General features: G+C 61.5%; 2 protein-coding genes across 3 annotated transcripts in view; one reads left to right on the top strand and one right to left on the bottom strand.

The window, feature by feature from the left end:
• The window catches only part of LOC309854302 (mitochondrial import inner membrane translocase subunit TIM16), a 65,878-nt gene that overhangs the window by 17,100 nt on the left and 30,817 nt on the right, over positions 1–17,961 (bottom strand). For both annotated transcript variants that reach the window (XM_082713200.1, XM_082713202.1), the window contains exons 10-11: positions 553–607; positions 28–85 (exon numbers count right to left, since the gene is read on the bottom strand). In XM_082713200.1, the coding sequence (XP_082569326.1) occupies positions 28–85; positions 553–607 (113 nt within the window). The remainder of the gene's footprint in view (positions 1–27; positions 86–552; positions 608–17,961) is intronic.
• VASN (vasorin) lies at positions 5,207–16,281 on the top strand. Its single transcript, XM_082713211.1, has 2 exons — positions 5,207–5,354; positions 13,620–16,281. The coding sequence occupies exon 2, from the start codon at positions 13,630–13,632 to the stop codon at positions 15,652–15,654; it is 2,025 nt and encodes a 674-aa protein (XP_082569337.1). The 5' UTR covers positions 5,207–5,354; positions 13,620–13,629; the 3' UTR covers positions 15,655–16,281.

The following is a 17,961-nucleotide window of genomic DNA, read 5'->3' as shown; positions in this document are numbered from 1 at the left end:
GGTAGGACGGAGGAGAACAGGGCTTACCTGGGCTCAGTGCTGGTTGCTGGGGGGCTACCTCATAGCAGTACAACTGACTCTCGCCCTGAAACAAGCCCAGCCTGAGTGTGGCCACTTGCGGTCAGGCCGCCTGCGCCAGGCCTCCTCCGCGGGCATCAGCTCTGTACCCCAACCCAGCTCCCGCCCCCTAGCCCCGCTCCGTCCCCACCCCGCCCCCCTCCCGCTCCCAAGCCCACACCAGCGCCCGCCCTCAGTTGGCTTCACCATGCACACAGTAAGAACAGGGCACAGTCCGGATTTACAGAGCGCCTTGCCAGGGGCTAACCCTGAGTGTTGGCCTTGTCCACAAAGCTGACATTCTTGGGCGTTACAGTCATCCCGACCTGAATGCCCCTCAGCCTGGCAGGGGTGCAGCCTGGGTCACACGGCTTAGGTTTCTTTCTGTCCCCAGTCTCCCAGGTGACGGGCTAGGTCAAAGGTTGTGACGGACCTGGCACGTGAGGGCACTACCCTTGGTGGGAGGCGCTGACAAGGACGGGCACTCTTGCTCACCTTTCCTGCCAGGATGAGGAGCCCGGAGTCTGGGTCCAGCAGGGGCAGAAGAGACCTGAGGGAGAAAGGGCTAGTGGACAGGATGCGGCCAGCCTCTGTCCCTGAGGGGCAGCTGGAGAACGGTCAGCCTCGTGACTCCAGATGGGGGCTCAGGCCAAGCGCCACGCTGGCGGGGAGGGATGTGGCCCCTCTAGCTGATCCAGCCTGTCCCCTGGGACCCTCCACTTTCTCTCTCCCTGTGGTACCAACACACGGACGCTGAGCACATCCCCATGTCCCAGCGTTTCTTGCCCTGGCTTCCCCATCTGCCCACCTGCTTCACTCCAGGACTCATATGGACCCTGGGCATAGGGAAGCTGGGCCCCCCTTCTACACCTCAGTCCTGAGCTCCATCCCAGGCTCACCAGCTCCAGAAAGAGCCCACATGCACTCTGTCCCTGGGTTCCCATTGTGGCCAGCCCACGCATCAGGCCGGAGTTACTAAGGAAGCCAAGTGGGCCTGCTGGAACCAGGGACTCCCTCCATCCCTGCCCAGTACAGTCGTCCTGGGTATACCAGGTCTGCACTAAGGTTTGGGGACCCCCTCCTCAGTTACCCCAGGCTTCTGAGGACATCTTAGAGACTCAGAAGCCTCCCCAGCATGACTTTAAAACTAAGCCAGGGGCTGGGACAAGGGCCTCCTTCGCCCTTCCCTCCCCATTCTCCGTCCCGACCCTGGATGGGGGGCAGTGGCTGGGAACATAGAGGGCAGGCTGGAAGCCCCCAGCACCCCTGCCACTCTATACCAGTCACCTCTGGACCGAGGGCCTTTCACTGCCAGGAGAATTCTGACAGGTGCCTTCATTTGGTAGTTTCTTCTTCCGGTCTCGATTTCACGTCCCTAGGAACCCAAGGGCCTAGACTCTCACCCCAGTCCTGACGCTGCCCCTCAAACAGAAACCCTTCCTCATTGTCGTCCCAGTGGTGAGAGGTCGCCCAGCTGCGGCAGCTGCATCTATACCTCACCCAGACAACAGAGGGCCCAGCTCCCCCTTCCCTGCCTATCCATTCCCTTCCGGCCAGCTGCCCAAAACCTGCCTGCTGCCCACCTCTCCTCCCTACCCTACTGGGAGCCACAGAGGGGGCTGGGGAGCTGGGTGGGGCCCTGTCTCCACAGCTTCCGGGAGTCCTCTGGCCCGTCACCTGTGAGTAACAAGGCTCTAATTACCTTGGGTCAGCAGTGTAAGCTGGGCTCAGAACTGCCCTTCTTGACCTGGTCTGACTAGTGCCTTCTGTGGGGGAGCAGATGGGCAGGGGAACAAGGTTGGCGAGTGACCCGAGGTGCACCCCACACGGATGCTGGCTCCACTGGGGTTGGAAGCAGGTCCCTTCAGCGGGACCTTCATTCACTCACTCCTTCACTGCCAACCATTCATTCCTTTGCCAAGCTGATCTGTGCCCAGCCCTTGGCTCGACCCGTAGCTGGGACTAGAACTGAGTGCAACGGACCCCACCTCTGTCCTCAGGCTGCTCACGGCTAGGCCTGAGAGCCAGACACAGTCATCTAAACATATGAAGGAAAAGCTCCCTGGGGACGCATGGCGGGGGTGGGGAGGGCAGGGGGACCTGACTTTGGCGGGCTGCATGGGAGGGGCATGTTCCCTACGCCCCAAGGGCTGAGGAGGAATCAGCCAAGTGTGGAGAGTACTCTCCAGGCAGTTAGAGCAGCCTGTGCAAAGGCTCTGAGGTGCAGCAGGCAGGTACTTGGTCTGTTGAGGAACAGAGTGAAAGATGATGCGGCTGGTGGCCTGGGCAGTGAGGGGGAGGGGCTGAGCTTCCAGTGGGGGTGGGCAGAGGCCAGACAGAATGGGGCCTACATAAGAAGGGGAATTCTGCATCCCTCCATCAGACAAGCAATAAGAAGCTAATGACACGTCTTAAGTGAAAGGGGACAGGATCAGACGTGTGCCGAGCGGAGATCGCCATGTGGAGATGGACAGGAGGGTGTGGAGAAGGGAGGTGAGGGGCTCAGGGTAGCATCTGAGAGGAGTGGAGGGACTCCTGAGGCCCCACTGTCACCTTGACAAGAACTGGGGAACGGGCCCGTGGGTGGCATTGACAGCTCATCCCGGCTCTAATCCAACTTCCTCAAGACGCGCCACCTGGCCTCCCTGCACTCCCTCCCCATCAGCCCAAACTGGCCAGCCCACTGACTCAGGCGCTGGGGGGCGCGGGGGCAGGAAGTCATGGAGGGCAGGGCTGGCTCCTCCAACAGGTCAGGCCAGTCTTCCTCGCTTCGGGGCAGAGGCATCCATGGCACAGGCCAGGAAATGGGGTCATGGCACCCAGCCCCCAGGGCTGACCAATAGCTGGCACGGGTCTGACCCCAGGCTTGTTAAGAGAGCCAAGCCAGGTCTGGGTCTGGAATACAGAACATGGTTCCTGGCAGAGGACCAGAGGCGGTAAGAGCTGGCACGGGCACCTCTCCCACTGCTATGCTATGGGGCAGGGCTGGCATTTGGGCCTGCCATTGGAAGGACTCTGACTCAGGTCCAGGGGTCTGCTCCAGAACCAAAGTCACAGAAGGTCTGGAGCCCAGACCTGCACAGAAGATGCAGGACAACAGTGGTACCAGGTCACAGAAGGGAGGAGTTAGCACCTGATAATCCCACCAGCTTTCCCAATATTCCTGCATTTAGCACAGGAGGTACTGCACGTCAGGAAAAGCAGCTTTAAGAGTTCTCTGGTTCTCCTTGCCAGCCCATCTCTCCCCTTCAGACCCACGAACCTAGATATCCTGGCATTGTCCCTCGTCAAAAGCAGTCCAGGTCCCTTGGATCTGTCCTGGCTACCCAGACTGGGCAGTTGGGAACCCCCTCCCAGACCAAGCCTTGCCCCACACTCCTAGCTGCTTTAGAATCAGGTTCTAAAGGGGGTGTAGTACCTTAATCCCATATGAGGAGAGAATGGAAAAACTAGAGGCTGGAAGCTATCCTTACACCTCTGGAGGGAGTGGGAGTATAGCATGTGTGAGTCCAGGTTCGGGATTGGGGTGTGGGAGAGACCCTTTAGGTGGGTGGGATTTCCCTATTAGCAAGAACTGGGCACAGAAGCTAAAAGTTTTGGGGCCTGTCAAGAAGTCCTGTTCCTTAGGGCGCCTGGGTGGCTCAGTGGGTTAAAGCCTCTGCCTCAGGCATGCTCAGGTCATGACCCTGGGATTGAGCCCTACATCGGGCTCTCTGCTCAGCAGGGAACCTACTCCCTCCTCTTTCTCTCTCTCTCTGCCTACTCGTGATCTCTGTCTGTCAAATAAATAAATAAAATCTTTAAAAAAAAGAAAAAAGAAAAAAAATGAGAGCTTTAGGGGACACAAGGCCATCTGACCAAAGCCATGCAGTACTGACCGCAAACTCAAATGTCTCAGGAATGTGAGTGAGTGAAGCAGCCTGGTGGGAGACACTTGGGAGTGGTGGGGACTGGAGCAGCCAGTGAGCCTGGGCCTCCATCAGAGGGGGGCAGCTAATACTCAGCCCTTGCCCAGAGTTCCTATTCAAGACAAGCTGGGAAGTCCCATTTTAATGTGAAACCACCAGATTTTTCAATGTTGGCAATGGCTTCAAAGTTTTAAAAAGTCCCAGACAGGCCAAATGAAACGCAGCCGAGAACCAGCACTGGCCCAGGAGCAGAAGTTCACACGCCATGCCCCACACGTACATCTACACCAAGAAAAGTGTGTAGTGCAGGCCGGGTTGGAGGAGATGGTAGGTATCCCAAGGCTTTCCGAAGTTGGGAGCTGAGCTGGTCCCCCAAAGCTCACAAATGTGGATCAGGAGGGCAGAGCATTTTCCTGGAATATTCCAAGGCAGGGGATTTTTCTGGACTAGTCTAGCCCTTGACACTGCCCTCCCCCAACCAAGGGCCAACATCAGCAGCACTCAGGCCCCACCCACGGAAGGTGAGGCCCAACCTCCCACCCCATCCCACTCCTCTAGTACTGTGGGGCCTTGGGCAGACTCACTTCCCTTTCCCGTGTCTCAGTCCCCTCACCTAAAATGTGGAGAAGGTCACCCAGGGACACTCACCTACCCCCAAAGCCTTCATGGCTAAAAGGACCCCAGAACTCAGATTCGGCATTAGAGATTGTACTTCGGAGGTTCTCAGGGGACTGTGTGTGGCCTGCCCAAGAGTTTTTTAAATTGGGATTAGCTACCAACAATAACACATTGAGAGATTTCAACTAAAAAACCCAGATTTCCAGTTTCTCTTGAAAAACCTGAAACTCTGGCAGACTGGGGCAGGTCATAGGGGTCGAGCCTTTCCACCAACCCTCACTTTCCCTACCCACCCATCGCCACCTCTCCAGGTCTCCACATGCTATGGTGTTTGGGTTTAAACACTGTCCTTATGCCGCCCGCCTGGTATGCGCAGGTATCCGGATTTGAAACTCTTGGTCTCAATATTCTCTTGCTTTTGCTTTTACGAAAAACAGGGACCCGCCCAGAATCATATGGCAAACTAGTGGCACAGCAGACGGGAGCGCGGGACTCCGTCCTCCCTGGTCGGGAGTATCAGGCGACGGGCGAAATGACCCCTTTAGCGGAGAGAGGAGGCGGGTCTCTATCGGCCCCGCCCCGCCCCGCCCCAAGGGGGAGCGGCCCCGCCCCCAGCCCTTAAACCGCGACCCGCCTCCCGCGAGCTGACTCCGCAGCCCAAGCCCGGGGCGGGGAGAACCGAACGCGGCTGCCTCCGGACCCCGGATCCCAGGACCCCATCGGGCCGGCCGGCCCACTCCGCCCGGCTCCTGCTGCTGCTGCCGCCGCCCGGTGAGTGTCTACCGGAACGGGGCGCTGCGGGCGGAGACGGCGGACGCCGTGGGGCGGGCTATGCAAAGCGCCGATCACGCGCGCGAACTACCCCCCGTCGCGCGGACAGGCACTCAGGACGGACACGCGACCCCCAGCCTCGCACAATCACCCGGACTGACCTGGGTCCAAGGCGGACGGGCCCCATGCACCCCCTGCCCGCGCCCGACTTGCCCCCTCCTCGGGCAGCCCAGGATAGCCCTACGACCGCGCGCGCGCGCGCACAAGGCTCACCGGCCGGTAGCCGGCAGGGCTGTGAGCAGACAAAATAAACACCCCCTCCCTCGCTTCCTCCTCCCACGGCTGGGCCCTCTGGCATGACCAGTTTTATGAATCAAACCCCTTTGAGGGGATAGCCAAGCCATGGTCTTGGTTACTTTTACCTCCTGGAGTGGGACAGTCTGGTTCTGGGCCTGGAGCCCCTGTGCAGATCTGTAGATTGGCCACCTGGGGGTACTGAGGGCCCTTGTCACCATACCTGGGGCCCACAGGTATGCAGCTTTGGGGAGGACTGGGGATGGCTAGGAGGTATCCGATGCCCCCTGGGGGGCAGGGAACAGATCTTGGCTGGCTGGGGCCCTTCCTTTTCCAGATATTAGGGTGCCCCAGCTCTGCCTCTGCCAACCACAGGGCTTTGCTTGGGCTATGAACCCAATGGCCAGGAGCCAGCTTAGTCCTTTGTGTCCCTGGGCTGGCAGCTCTGGGGCCTGAGGGCTGCTGAGGTCCCCTGTGGTCACTGGCAGGCCAGGCGTTTGGTGCCAACCATTCCGCCTTGCCCCCATTTGTTAAAGATTACCACACCAGGGTCACTGACTGCCTCTCCTGCTGGGGCCCAGGGCTGGAGTCCTTCCCAAGGTGGGAAGGAGGGAAAGGCCCTGAGGGTCCCCGTGTCTCCCTGCTTGCCTTTTGCACCAAGGGCAGGTGAGGTTCTGGAAGAGGCACCAGGACCCAGAACCCTCCTCTCCAGGGCAAGAGCTTATGGGGCTGGGACACTGCACTAAATTTCAAAGGTTCCTTCCTGCTAGGCTGGACTTTGGGTGTTGAAGGCAAAGAAGGGTAGCTGGGTGGATGCCCCAGAGGGCACTGAAGTCCAATATGGGCCCAGCTGTTGGCAAGGCCCAAAAGGGATAAGGCAGGCATGTGGGGGGATGGGAGAGAAGTCCCCTGAGTTGGCTGTCTTCTCCCAGGGGAATCAGCCCCCGGAGCTTCTGTAAACAGAGTGTCAGAGGCAGGAAGAGGGCTCTGGTAATGTGCAGCCCAGCTGGATTCCCTCCAGACCATTATCTGGCCCAGGGAGGGAGGATGAGCACACACGTGCCAGACAGGGGGCCCGGGCACTGGCTGTCCCCACCTCCCCCAGCTGCATACTGAAACAGCTACTCTGGGACCTGGGGGTCCGGAAGGTCAGATGTGGTCAGTGGGGGACTGGTGTCGCAGGGCATCTGCTGGGACTCTGACAATGAGGAAAGGGAAGTGAACATGACTAGCCCCTCAGATACTGCCCCGACCTGTGTTCTCCCTCAGAAGCCTCTGTGGCAGGCAGGGAGATGCCCTGGGCAGGGTCCACAGTTTCCGGTTCCCATTCCTGACACCCTCATTCCCCACAGCCCTGGGGGAGCTGGAGCAAGTCCCAGGTAAAGAGGGTTGAGTCCTCATGGGGTCTTGTAAGTGGACCCCTCCCCTGAGCTGGGCAGGTCCTGGGAAAAGGAAAGTGGGGTCTCAGCTGCCCCCAGGAGGCAGCTCCCACCTCAGAAAGCCAGCCAGCCATTCCCCCTTGGAGACCAGAGAGAAGGCTAGGTGAGCCTGTCCCACAGAAGCATCCCTGACCATCTACAGGCCCTGAGCTCTCGGGAAGGGCATCAATGCCACTGAACGAGGTTAGTGGCCCCTCCCGTAGCCCCCTTAGCTCCCCTTAGAGTCCCTCCCTGAGCCAGGGAGCCCAAGGCTCTGTGCTGCCAAGAAAACCAGCTCCCCTCACTGCTGTGGAATTTGCAAGAGTTCTTGGAGAAGGGGGAGGGAAGGAGGGAGTGTATGTGTGTGTGTGTGTGTGTGTGTGTGAGAGCACGGCCCAGTGGGCGTGTGTCTGGCGTGGGCATGTGTTTGCGCGCGCGTGACTGGAACAAGGCTGTGTTTGGGGGCGGGCTGGGGTGCTGCAGGAGTCTGAGTGCACCGCAGGCAGACAGGGGCTCAGCCTTCCTCCTTTTATCGGTTTCCACATTCCAGAGTCAGCCGGATTGCTTTCCTTCAGCTGGCTGGGCCGCCTGGCTGGCCAGGCCCTCAGGCCTCCCCCACTTTTCCTCATTCCAGCCTCCCTGGGTATGAAGAGGCTGAAGCAGGCTCCCTCGAGCCGCCGTGGTTTGGGGGGATAGAGACAGGCAAGGGGCCAGTTCTCCAGGTTGGGGACGGTCCCCCCAACCAGTCTCCTCCAGGGAAATGCAATAAGGCTGACATTCCTCTGCGGCTGCCTGAGAGATTTAATTAAAGAGGGAGGAGAGAGCTGGCTTGCACTGAGAAGGGTCTGGGGCTGAAGCGGTCACTGGGGCCCCTACTGGCCCTGGGCCTGGATGGGCAGCGGTAAGAACTGAGAGACCCGGGTTGGGGAGCCGGGTTGCGGCTCCCCTGAACAGCTCACAGACCCCAGGAGGGGCCAGTTTTGCCGCAAGGGAACTGAGGACCCCGGGCATGGCAAGAGTGAGAAGGGCAAAGATCCCTTCAGGGCCACTTCCTTCTCGGTCCCAGACAACCTGGGCCCAGCTGGCTTGAGCTGGTGGCCTCCCTTGGTGACTAAGGTCTTCCTCTGGCAAATCCATGGTTAATTGCAGGGTTAGGGCCTTACTTGATGGATGCTTGGCCCTGGGTGGGGACAGGACAGCTAGGAGGCCCTAGGTCTGACTGAGCCTAGCCCCTGTGGCATCACACCCGCGCGTGCCGATGGTGGCATCTGGACTGGCCCATTTCTAGTTGGGCCACAGCCACCAAATAGCTCCTGGGGAAGCAGGTGTCCTCTCCCAACAGAGTGGCACCTCTTCCGACTGAGATGACATATCTCGCCGCCCTGAGGGCCCACTTGGGCAGAAGGGCTTTAGTCACCAGTCTCCCAGTCCTGGGCTGACAGGTCTGGTGGCTGCCAAGTCACCCACGGTGCCACTGAAGGCACCCATTTGGGGCCAGGCAGCTCCTGCCTGGGAGGAAATAGGAGGGGAGAAAAGGGCCCAGCTCCTGCTCTTTTGGCACGCCCAACTAACCACACCTGCTGGCGACCCGGACCCCTCCTTGGACATCCAGACTGTACCCCTTTGCAATCTTCTGCCCCAAGGTCTGAGCCCTGAAGGGGAGACTCACTGCAGGAGCTTCTCCAAAATGCAGCTCTGCCTGGGCCTTATCCCAGAAATTCTTATTAAATTGGCAAGGAGTGGAGAGGCCCTCAGGAACTTCCCAAAGCTTCCTGGGAGAATTTGATGTGTACCTGGGGTTGAGAAACCCCTGGGGTTAAAGGTGGGAGACAGAAAGACAGCGAGGGAAGGGAACTGGATGAGGTCACAAAGTGGTGCCTTGGGCTTCACGTGCAGAATGAGCAGAGCCGACTGCAGCAGAAGGTAGAGTAAGGGAGAGGAACCAAGACCAGTAGGGACTCCCGGCTTCATGACAGGACCAGACTGCCGTCTCCAACCTCACCTTGTCCCCTTCCTCTGAGAGCCTAGGACGGAGACCCCAACCTCTCTGCTCTGCTGTGCCCCAGGAGTGGGGAGATGGGTGGATCCAGCCTCGGCTCTGAGTCTCCTCAGACACGTCAGCGAAACCGGAGCCAGCCATCCTGGCCGCCGGCATGGTCCCCGCCTGCCTGGGGGGGTGGGGTTGGCAGACTCCTGGGCTGGGCTGCTGCCAGGCCTGGCCGGCAGGCCTTAGCCCGGGGGTGGGGGTGGGGGGCACTGGGAGCCAGAGGCCCGGAGCCTCAGGGTCAGTCCTGCAGCACCAGACCCCTGCACCCACGCCACAGTTTCTGGCCCAGGAAGGGTTTGTGTTGGCCTCGTCTGTCCGACCCTATGTCCCCAGCAGCCAGGCGTGTGGCCTTCCCCAGGAGCAGTGAGATGCGCAGTCTTGGCTCTGATGTGGTCCCCCAGATGCCTGGGGGTCCCACCCACTCACTAGCACCTGCCTGACCCAGGGCCCATGTGTGACTGGGCACCTCCAGATGTCCCCCACACTCAGATGTGGGTGAGGGCCCCAGGGTCCCACTGTGAGCGGAGGAGGGGTTTCTTACTCATTGAGCCTCTCCCTCTGCTCCCTTCGCCTACTCCCAGGTCATACGCTCAGGGGGGCCGGCCAAAGCACAGCCCACTCCCCCGCCCCCTTCCAGAACCAAATACACTCCTTGTCAGGCTACTCTCTCCAGCTCCTATTCTCCCACACTGAGGATGAAGGCCAGCCTCCACGAGGAGGCCTTGCCCTGGGCTCAGGGGCCTCCTATCTGGGCGGAAAGTGCCACGAAGCCCCTCCCACACCATGCCATCCTCCCCCTGTATGTGCAAAGGCAGGACTCAGGTTTTACGGGTAACACCTTCAGTAGCTGATGTTGACTGACCACTTAGCATGCGCTCCGAGTACAAACCAAACAGCCCAGCGATCAGGCACTATAACCGGGAACCACCCCCCACCGGCCCTTCACAGCCAGGAGGGAGGTGAAGGGTGGAGAGGCATGACTGCCATGCCACCAGGCTGGGATCGCAGGCAGTGGGACCTTAAGAAGCCCCATCCCAGTAACTGTCCCCTGGAGGGCAGCACCATCAGCAGCAGGAGCCTGGGCCTCAGTTTCCTGCCTCTTCCCACCACACCACGGTGGGACAGGCCAAGGTGAGGAGGCTGCAGGGGGCAGGTGAAAGAGAGATGACCTGGACCCTTTGCCCTCCTACTCCCACGGCCCCCCAAACCCCAGGGCTGCCTCCAGGAGACTCTCCACATCCTTTGCAGAGGGAGAGGTCCCACCTCTCTGCCTTGGGTCAGCAGATCAGGTATCAAAGCCCAGGCCAGGCCCCTGGTCCTTCAGGACTGCTGGAGCTGCAGTAGCCAGGCCAGCCATGAGCTCCATGAGACACCACACCCCCAGTGCACACACACAGCAGAACGGGCCCAGGCGGGCGGAATCGCCCCCAGAACTTGTTAAAAGAACTCCCCCACTTAAAAACAAACAGAACAACACAACACTACAAGCCCAGGTGCTCAGAACAACTCCAGAGAGAGTGAGGCAGGGCAAGTGAGAAACTGAGGCCCAGAATCAGAAAGGGACATGGGAAGCGATTTAGGGGCAAATTTGGGCCCAAATTCAGGCCTCTATGTCCTGTTGCCCTGCTGCACCCTGTCCCATGGCTGGCCTTCCCCTTCTGGGTCCCCTTCTGGGAGCTATGCGATCTGCTCTTGGTGCCAGGAGAGCCCATGGCAGAGCCCCTGGAGCTGCCGGCATCCGGCTTCTCATTTGCTAAAGCCCCAGGGCTGACTCCTTGCTCTGGCCCAGGTGCTCACCCTGGCATCCCAGCAGGTGGGAAGCGGGTTAGCTGCTGCCTGCTGGGGTCTCCCCCGTCCAGGATGCCAGTCGCTCTTTTTCTGACCCAGCCCCTGCTCCCCACAGACTCAGCCAGATGGCCACCCTGTGGCTGGACAGACCTACAGCTCCCCCAAGATGACTTAATGTATTAAAGTCATGGAGCGAAGCCCAGAGCTCCCACATCAGTCCCTCCTCAGTGTAGAGTGGGGAACGCCCCCCAGGGCGCACCCTGGGCCCCCAAGGGCCACGCAGGGCTGTTCAGTTTTAAGCACTCCCAGTCCTAGAATGTGTGACTCTGAAACGCCTGGGGAGACACTGAAGAAAGCAAGGCTCTGAGAGAAAGCCACTGTCTGTGGCCTCAGAATTGCGATGCCCCGGGCCCAGGCTGCCAGGAGTGTGAACTCTTAACTATGACCTTATACGTAGCCCAGGGGGAGCTGAAGCCGCAGGGATAGCCACGTGTAGGGTCCCCTCCCACCTTGGAGCCTGGCTGCGCCCTTCCTGACCCTGCCTGCCCCACTGGGAGGCTGATTCAGGGGAAGGCGGCTCACCCCACATGTGAACGTGGGGGGCGGGGGGCGCTCACAGCCCACATCTGGAGGCCAGGCCACACCCGCTGCCTTCTGAGTCAGTGAGGGTGGAGTGGGTCCCCCTGCGGGAGAAGGCCGGGTGTGGTGCACGCAGCCCCCTTGGGGTGGTGCCGGCAGGGCTGGAGGGGCACAAGGCCTTCCAGGTCCCAGTCTTAGCTTCCCTCTGACGTTCAGTTAGAGGCTCTGCCCCACCGTTCACTCAGCAAAGATGAGCTAAGCATGCTCTGGGACACAAGGGAGCAGACAGGCGTGACAGCAAGGGAAGGGGCACCAGCTGGGGGTCGGGGTGCCCTCCCTGGCTGGCCTCTGAAGGGTCGTCTTCAGTGAACAAGTGAGGGGCAGAGGGTGAGCGGCCTGCTTCCCTGGCAAAGGGGACCCTGCAGGCGGGCAGGGCCTGTGCAGGCCCAACCTGGGTACAGGCCTTGACCTCAAGCTAGTCTCCCTGCTGACTTGTCGCATCTCTCCTGGGACCACCTGCCCGTCCTCTGCCTCACACTTCAAGGGGCTTGTGTTCCTGGGGGAGGAGCCTGAGGGATGGCAGCCGGGCGGAACACAGGCTCGGCTGAGGGGGCCGTGTTACCTGCCATGGCCTGATGGCTGGCAGGCATGGGGGAAGGGGAGGCCGGGCCCCAGCACAAAAGGCCCTTGTGTGAGCAGAAGGCGCCTGGAGAGGAGTGCTGGCCTCTTGGGGACTCTAGGCGCCTGGAGAGTGGGGACTGCTGCTAGGGTGGCCCCTGGGCTCCCCCAGGAGCCTGAAAGGGGGCCTCATACTGTGGCCCCATTCTGTCTTAAGCAGTTCCAGCTACAAGCTGGAGTCCCGAGCAGCTGAGAGAGCTGCCCCCACATCAGCAGGGCAGGACCATCACAGGCTTCGGGCCCAGCTGCACCTGGACATGGTTAAGGACCTAGGCTCCGGCTCGGATTTCCTTGCAGTGGGAAGGCAGCAAGTCACTACACCTCCTGGAACCCCCTTCTCTTCTGTCACCTGGGAGCAGTGAGAATAGTTTCCACCTGCCATGGCTGTGCGGGGCACCCCACGAGAGGACTGGAAATGCAGGGAGCTTGCGTGGGAGAGGAGCTGCTGCCCCTCTCAGTACTCAGGCCAGAGTGGACCCCAAAAAATGGTAGACAAACCAGTCCGCAGAAAGTTTCTAGCCTCAGCACTGTCTCTGGGGTCACCCCATACCCAGTGTCCCTCAGTGTGCTCCCTGGGTAAGCCTAGGGAGGCCAGGAGCCCCCCACCTCTGAATCTGTCATCACACCTCAGAGATGGGGATCTTAAAACCAGGGCTCCCTGCCTCCCTGCTCCCCACCCCACAGGAGGACACCTGCCAATGGCTCAGGCCCTCCTCTGCCCCCTCCCTTGGAACATTCCCCCTAGCCACATCCTGGAGGGGCCCTCAGCTCCCATACTGGGCAGGTCTGACTTCACAAGTGGAAAAACACCGATCCCATAGTTTCCATGTGAAGTCTTCCCGCTGCGGTCTCCTCACTCGGAGGACACAGAGCGTGGCGGCAGGGGCCGGCGGCCCGGGGCAGCCAGCTTCTCTGCTTACGCGCTGGCTGCCAGCCCCTTCTCTCGCAGACGCTGCGGGGAGGGGCTGCTGCTCTAAGACCCACGGGGCTCCCTCCTCGCCTGTCCACCTCAGTGGAGATTTGCGGGGGGGATGGGACTTGAAGGGAGGGCACAGAGCCTGATGCTTTCAGACCACGTGTTTTCTCTGAGCTGCAGACACAAGAGGGCTGGAGTGAAGGAGATGGCAGCTTTTGTGGTCACTGAGTATTTGGGGGCCGGCCTCTCTCTGCACACATCAGCCCACTGAGCCCTGGTGACAGCGCAGGAAGTAGCAACTGATAGCGTAACGAAGTCATGTGAGGGCTCAGAGTCACTCGGTGAGGGGCCGATGGGGCTGGGACAAGAACAGGGCCGGGGCACTGGGGACCTGACTCATAACTACTGTGCACTCTTGGACTTGGAGGAAGGGAATGGTGAAGGGGGCTGGGAATTCCCTTCTTGGTCCTTCCCCAGCGTGGCTGTCCCCTGGGCCCCTGACTCATGGTCTCCTGCCTCTCTCTCTCTCTCCCCTCTGCTCCCAGGAACCAGAAGATGTGCTCCAGAATCCCCCTGCGCCTGCTGCTGCCGCTGCTGCTGCTGGCCCCAGAGCCTGGGGTGTGGGGCTGCCCATCTGGCTGCCAGTGCAACCAGCCACAGACGGTCTTTTGCACCGCCCGGCAGGGAACCACTGTGCCCCGCGACGTGCCACCTGACACAGCGGGCCTGTACGTTTTCGAGAATGGCATCACCACGCTCGATGCAGGCAGCTTTGCCAGCCTGCCGGGGCTGCAGCTCCTGGACCTGTCGCAGAACCAAATCGCCAGCCTGCCCAGCGGGGTCTTTCAGCCGCTCGCCAACCTTAGCAACCTGGACCTGACGGCCAACAGGCTTCGCGAGATCACCAACGAGACCTTCCATGGTCTGCGGCGCCTGGAGCGCCTCTACCTGGGCAAGAACCGCATCCGCCACATCCAGCCCGGGGCCTTTGACACGCTCGATGGCCTCCTGGAGCTCAAGCTGCAGGACAACGACTTGCGGGCCCTGCCCCCGTTGCACCTGCCGCGCCTGCTGCTGCTTGACCTCAGTCACAACAGCCTCCCGGCGCTGGAGCCTGGCACCCTGGACACGGCCAACGTGGAGGCACTGCGGCTGGCTGGCCTGGGGCTGCGGCGGCTGGATGAGGGGCTCTTCAGCCGCTTGCGCAACCTCCATGACCTGGACGTGTCTGACAACCAGCTGGAGCGCGTGCCACCCGCCATCCGGGGCCTTCGGGGCCTGACGCGCCTGCGGCTGGCGGGCAACACCCGCATTGCCCAGCTGCGGCCCGAGGGCCTGGCCGGCCTGGTGGCCTTGCAGGAGCTGGACCTGAGCAACCTGAGCCTGCAGGCCCTCCCGCACGAGCTGTCGGGCCTCTTCCCCCGCCTGCGGCTCCTGGCAGCCGCCCGCAACCCCTTCAACTGCGTCTGCCCCCTAAGCTGGTTTGGGCCTTGGCTACGGGACAGCCACGTGGCACTGGCCAGTCCAGAGGAGACACGCTGCCACTTCCCGCCCAAGAATGCTGGCCGACTGCTCCTAGACCTCGAGTATGCGGACTTTGGCTGCCCGGCCACCACCACCACAGCCACGGCACCCACCACAAAGCCCGCCGTGTGGGGGCCCACCTTCTCCCCTTCCAGTCCGGCCCCCACCTGGCTCAGCCCAACGGAGCTGGTCACCGAAGCCCCCAGCCTGCCCCCTGCAGCCCCGCCCACGGTGCGGCCTCCATCCCGGCCCCAGGACTGCCCGGCCTCCATTTGTCTCAATGGCGGCACCTGCCACCTGGGGGTGCAGGGGCACCTGGAGTGCCTGTGCCCTGAGCTCTTTGTGGGCCTGTACTGCGAGAGCCGCGTGCGGCAGGGGCTTCCGGCCAGCCCGGCCCCGGCCACGCTGCAGCCGCCGCAGCCCCAGGCCCTGGGCATCGAGCCAGCCAGCCCCACTTCCCTGCGCGTGGGGCTGCGGCGCTACCTGCAGGGCAGTGCCCTGCAGCTCAGAAGCCTCCGCCTCACCTACCGCAACCTGTCGGGCCCCGACAAGCGGCCCGTGACGCTCCGCCTGCCCGCTTCCCTTGCCGAGTACACGGTCACCCAGCTGCGACCCAACGCCACCTACTCCATCTGCGTCAGGCCTCTGGGCGTTGGGCGAGTGCCGGAGGGCGAAGAGGCCTGTGGGGAGGCCCGCACACCCCCCGCCAGCCGCTCCAACCACGCGCCTGTCACCCAGTCCCGGGAGGGCAACCTGCCGCTCCTCATCGCGCCCGCCCTGGCGGCCGTGCTCCTGGCCGGGCTGGCGGCCGTGGGGGCGGCCTACTGCGTGCGGCGGGGGCGGGCGGCGGCGGCGGCTGCGCACGGCAAAGCACAGCTGGGACCCGGCACTGGGCCCCTGGAGCTGGAGGGCGTGAAGGCCCCCTTGGAGCCGGGCCCCAAGGCGACTGAGGTCGGTGGGGAGGCCCCACCCAGCGGGCCCGAGTGTGAGGTGCCACTCATGGGCTACGCCGGGCCCAGCCCCCAGGGGCCCCTCCCCGCCAAGCCCTACATCTAAGCCTGGGAGCAACGAAGCTGCAAGGCCGGGCTCTCAGCCCCGCTGGGACCCGCCGGCGCCCTCCTGCGGCCAGACCGAGGAAGTTCTCAGATCCCTACCGGGGGACACAGCAGGGTGGGCACTGTGTGACCACAGCAAGACCCGGCCCCTCCGTCTCCTCATCCATGAGATCCTGGGACCCAGGTGACCACCTCGAAGGTGCCCCCAGCCTGCGTGCCTATGAGGAGGGCGTCTGCCCTGTCCTCTGCAACGTACAACCCCTGGGGAAAGGTGGGGCGTGCCCTGCCGTGTGCTGGTAACACAGGCCCAGGGCTGCCAGGGCCCCCCCTCCCAGGGAGACTCTGGGGGCCAGTGAAGGAAGCCCCCAGAAAGACAGCAGAGGAAGAGTGGGGCTGGGGATGGGGCGTAGGGTCAGCCTCAGCCCCAAGGAGCAAAGGAACAAAAGAAACTGGAAGGACAGACACTTTAGGAACATGTTTTGCTTTGATTTTTAAAAATATATTTATGAGATTCTTTCCCATTTATTCTGGGAAAATGTTTTTCAAACTCAGAGACAAGGACTTTGGTTTTTGTAAGACAAACAATGATATGAAGGCCTTTTGTACGAAAAATAAAAGATAAAGTGAGTCTGTTTCTCTAGCGTAGCCCAGGGTACCTGGGCTGGGTGGAGGGAGGGTGGGCATAAAGGGATAACTCTCTTTGGGGGAAGTGCCCTCTCCCCAGTGGGCACTAGGCCCTGATCAGCAGCCCCTGGGCTTAGGAGGGCTTCCCGACCATGCCAGGAAGGGTGGCCCTTCCAGGTACCCTGCGCTGGGCTATGTCTGCCCAGCCTCAATCAGAGTGCCTGGTGCAGCCTCTCAGCTGAGACTGGTATGCAGGTGGGAGCAGAGCTGGGAGCTGAGCAGCTTCTAACCTCGGAGAAGAGGGACACAGGGGCGGCCTCACCCCACCCAGGCCCAGTGGTCTGCCAGCAGGAACTGTAGTGCTCCTGGGAAACTGGAGAAGCCTCGTGGCAGAAAAAGGCCAAGAGGGTCCCCAAGCAGCCCTCCTTGGGGAAGGGCCTGATAGGCATTTCACTGTCTACCTTCATCTGTGAAGGGTATACCTAGAACTGTGTCCTGCAGGCCCCCACAGATGGTGGTGAGCCAGGCAGAGCACACAGCTCAGCCCTCCCTGCAGTTCTGACAACCTTCTGCGTGGGCTCAGGCTAGGAAACCCTGCTCCCGGCCTCTTGCTCCAGCAGCAAAGAGGGGTCTTAGTGGAGGGTCAGCACAGATTCTGAATGACAGAAACCCTCTGTCAGAGTGGAGAGAAAGGGCCAAGCCAGGACTGTTAGGGGCAGATGGCCCAGGGACAGGACCAAAGGTCTGAGGCTGGCTTGCAAAGGCCTGATGGCGCTGTGATGCCCCTTTACTCTCTGCACTTGGGATGTGCCAGGCTTTCCAGAAACCCAGGAAGTGGGAGTGTTTTCCAGGAAGGCCATAGACTATATGGGGGCAGGGCCAGGGATGCAAGACTGCAGCTCTGGCCTGGCCTGGGTGCTGGGAGCTGGGAAACAAGAGCGCTAGGACAGCACCTTCTCCCATGACCCTGAGACGGGAGGAAAAGGGGGCCCTGGGGCCACAGAGAGGCGTGGCGAGCACTAAGCAAACCTCCCCGAGGCCCCATCCTGGGTCCCCTCTGTGGGTCACGGCCCCTGGGCCCCATCAGCCTCGCCCTGCATGGAAGGCGGCTGCTCAGCCAGGCCTGGGGAGCAGGCCCTGTGGCTCAGGGCATTGATGTCAGCGTCGAGTCAGGCCCAGCCACGCGAGGCTCTGGATTCAATTAGCGGCTGCTAAGGGTTCTGGCATGGGAAGGGAGGAGGTAGGCGGTGGGTCATGGCGGGCAGAGGATGGTGGCAGTGAGCCTGGGTGGGGCCCCTTCTTCCTGAGGCAGCGGTGGGCCAGGTGGATTTCCTGTGAGCCTGGGTCCCATTAGGGAAGCAGCTATAGCAAGGCCTGCCCTCCCCCTCGGCAGCCCTGTCAAAGGGGCCATTGTGGGCCTGTGGACTGCTGCTGAACACAGCATTGGCTGTTGCATAAATGTTTTCATTGCAAAGCCAAACCTGGCCTAGTGGGATGGTAGGGGGTGGGGTGGGGAGGCGGGACCCAAAGATGGGCTGAAGATCACTCCAGCTCTCCCAGAAAGGGTATCACATCAGATCAGGGGCTGGGGGAGTGGAGGGAGGCCCAGGGGCAGAGTGGAGACCAAGCCAAGGCAATCCCAGGGCCCCAGGGCAGGGTCCAGGGACAGATGTGGGGAGATGCC

The sequence above is a fragment of the Mustela nivalis genome (genome assembly GCF_964662115.1).
Source record: "Mustela nivalis genome assembly, chromosome: 19".
NCBI classification, from domain to species: domain Eukaryota; kingdom Metazoa; phylum Chordata; class Mammalia; order Carnivora; family Mustelidae; genus Mustela; species Mustela nivalis.
This window is presented reverse-complemented; position numbering and strand designations above follow the sequence as displayed.

Coding starts and splice junctions, on each gene's coding strand:
- VASN (XM_082713211.1), top strand. CDS start 13,630: ATGTGCTCCAGAATCCCCCTGCGCCTGCTGCTGCCGCTGCTGCTGCTG.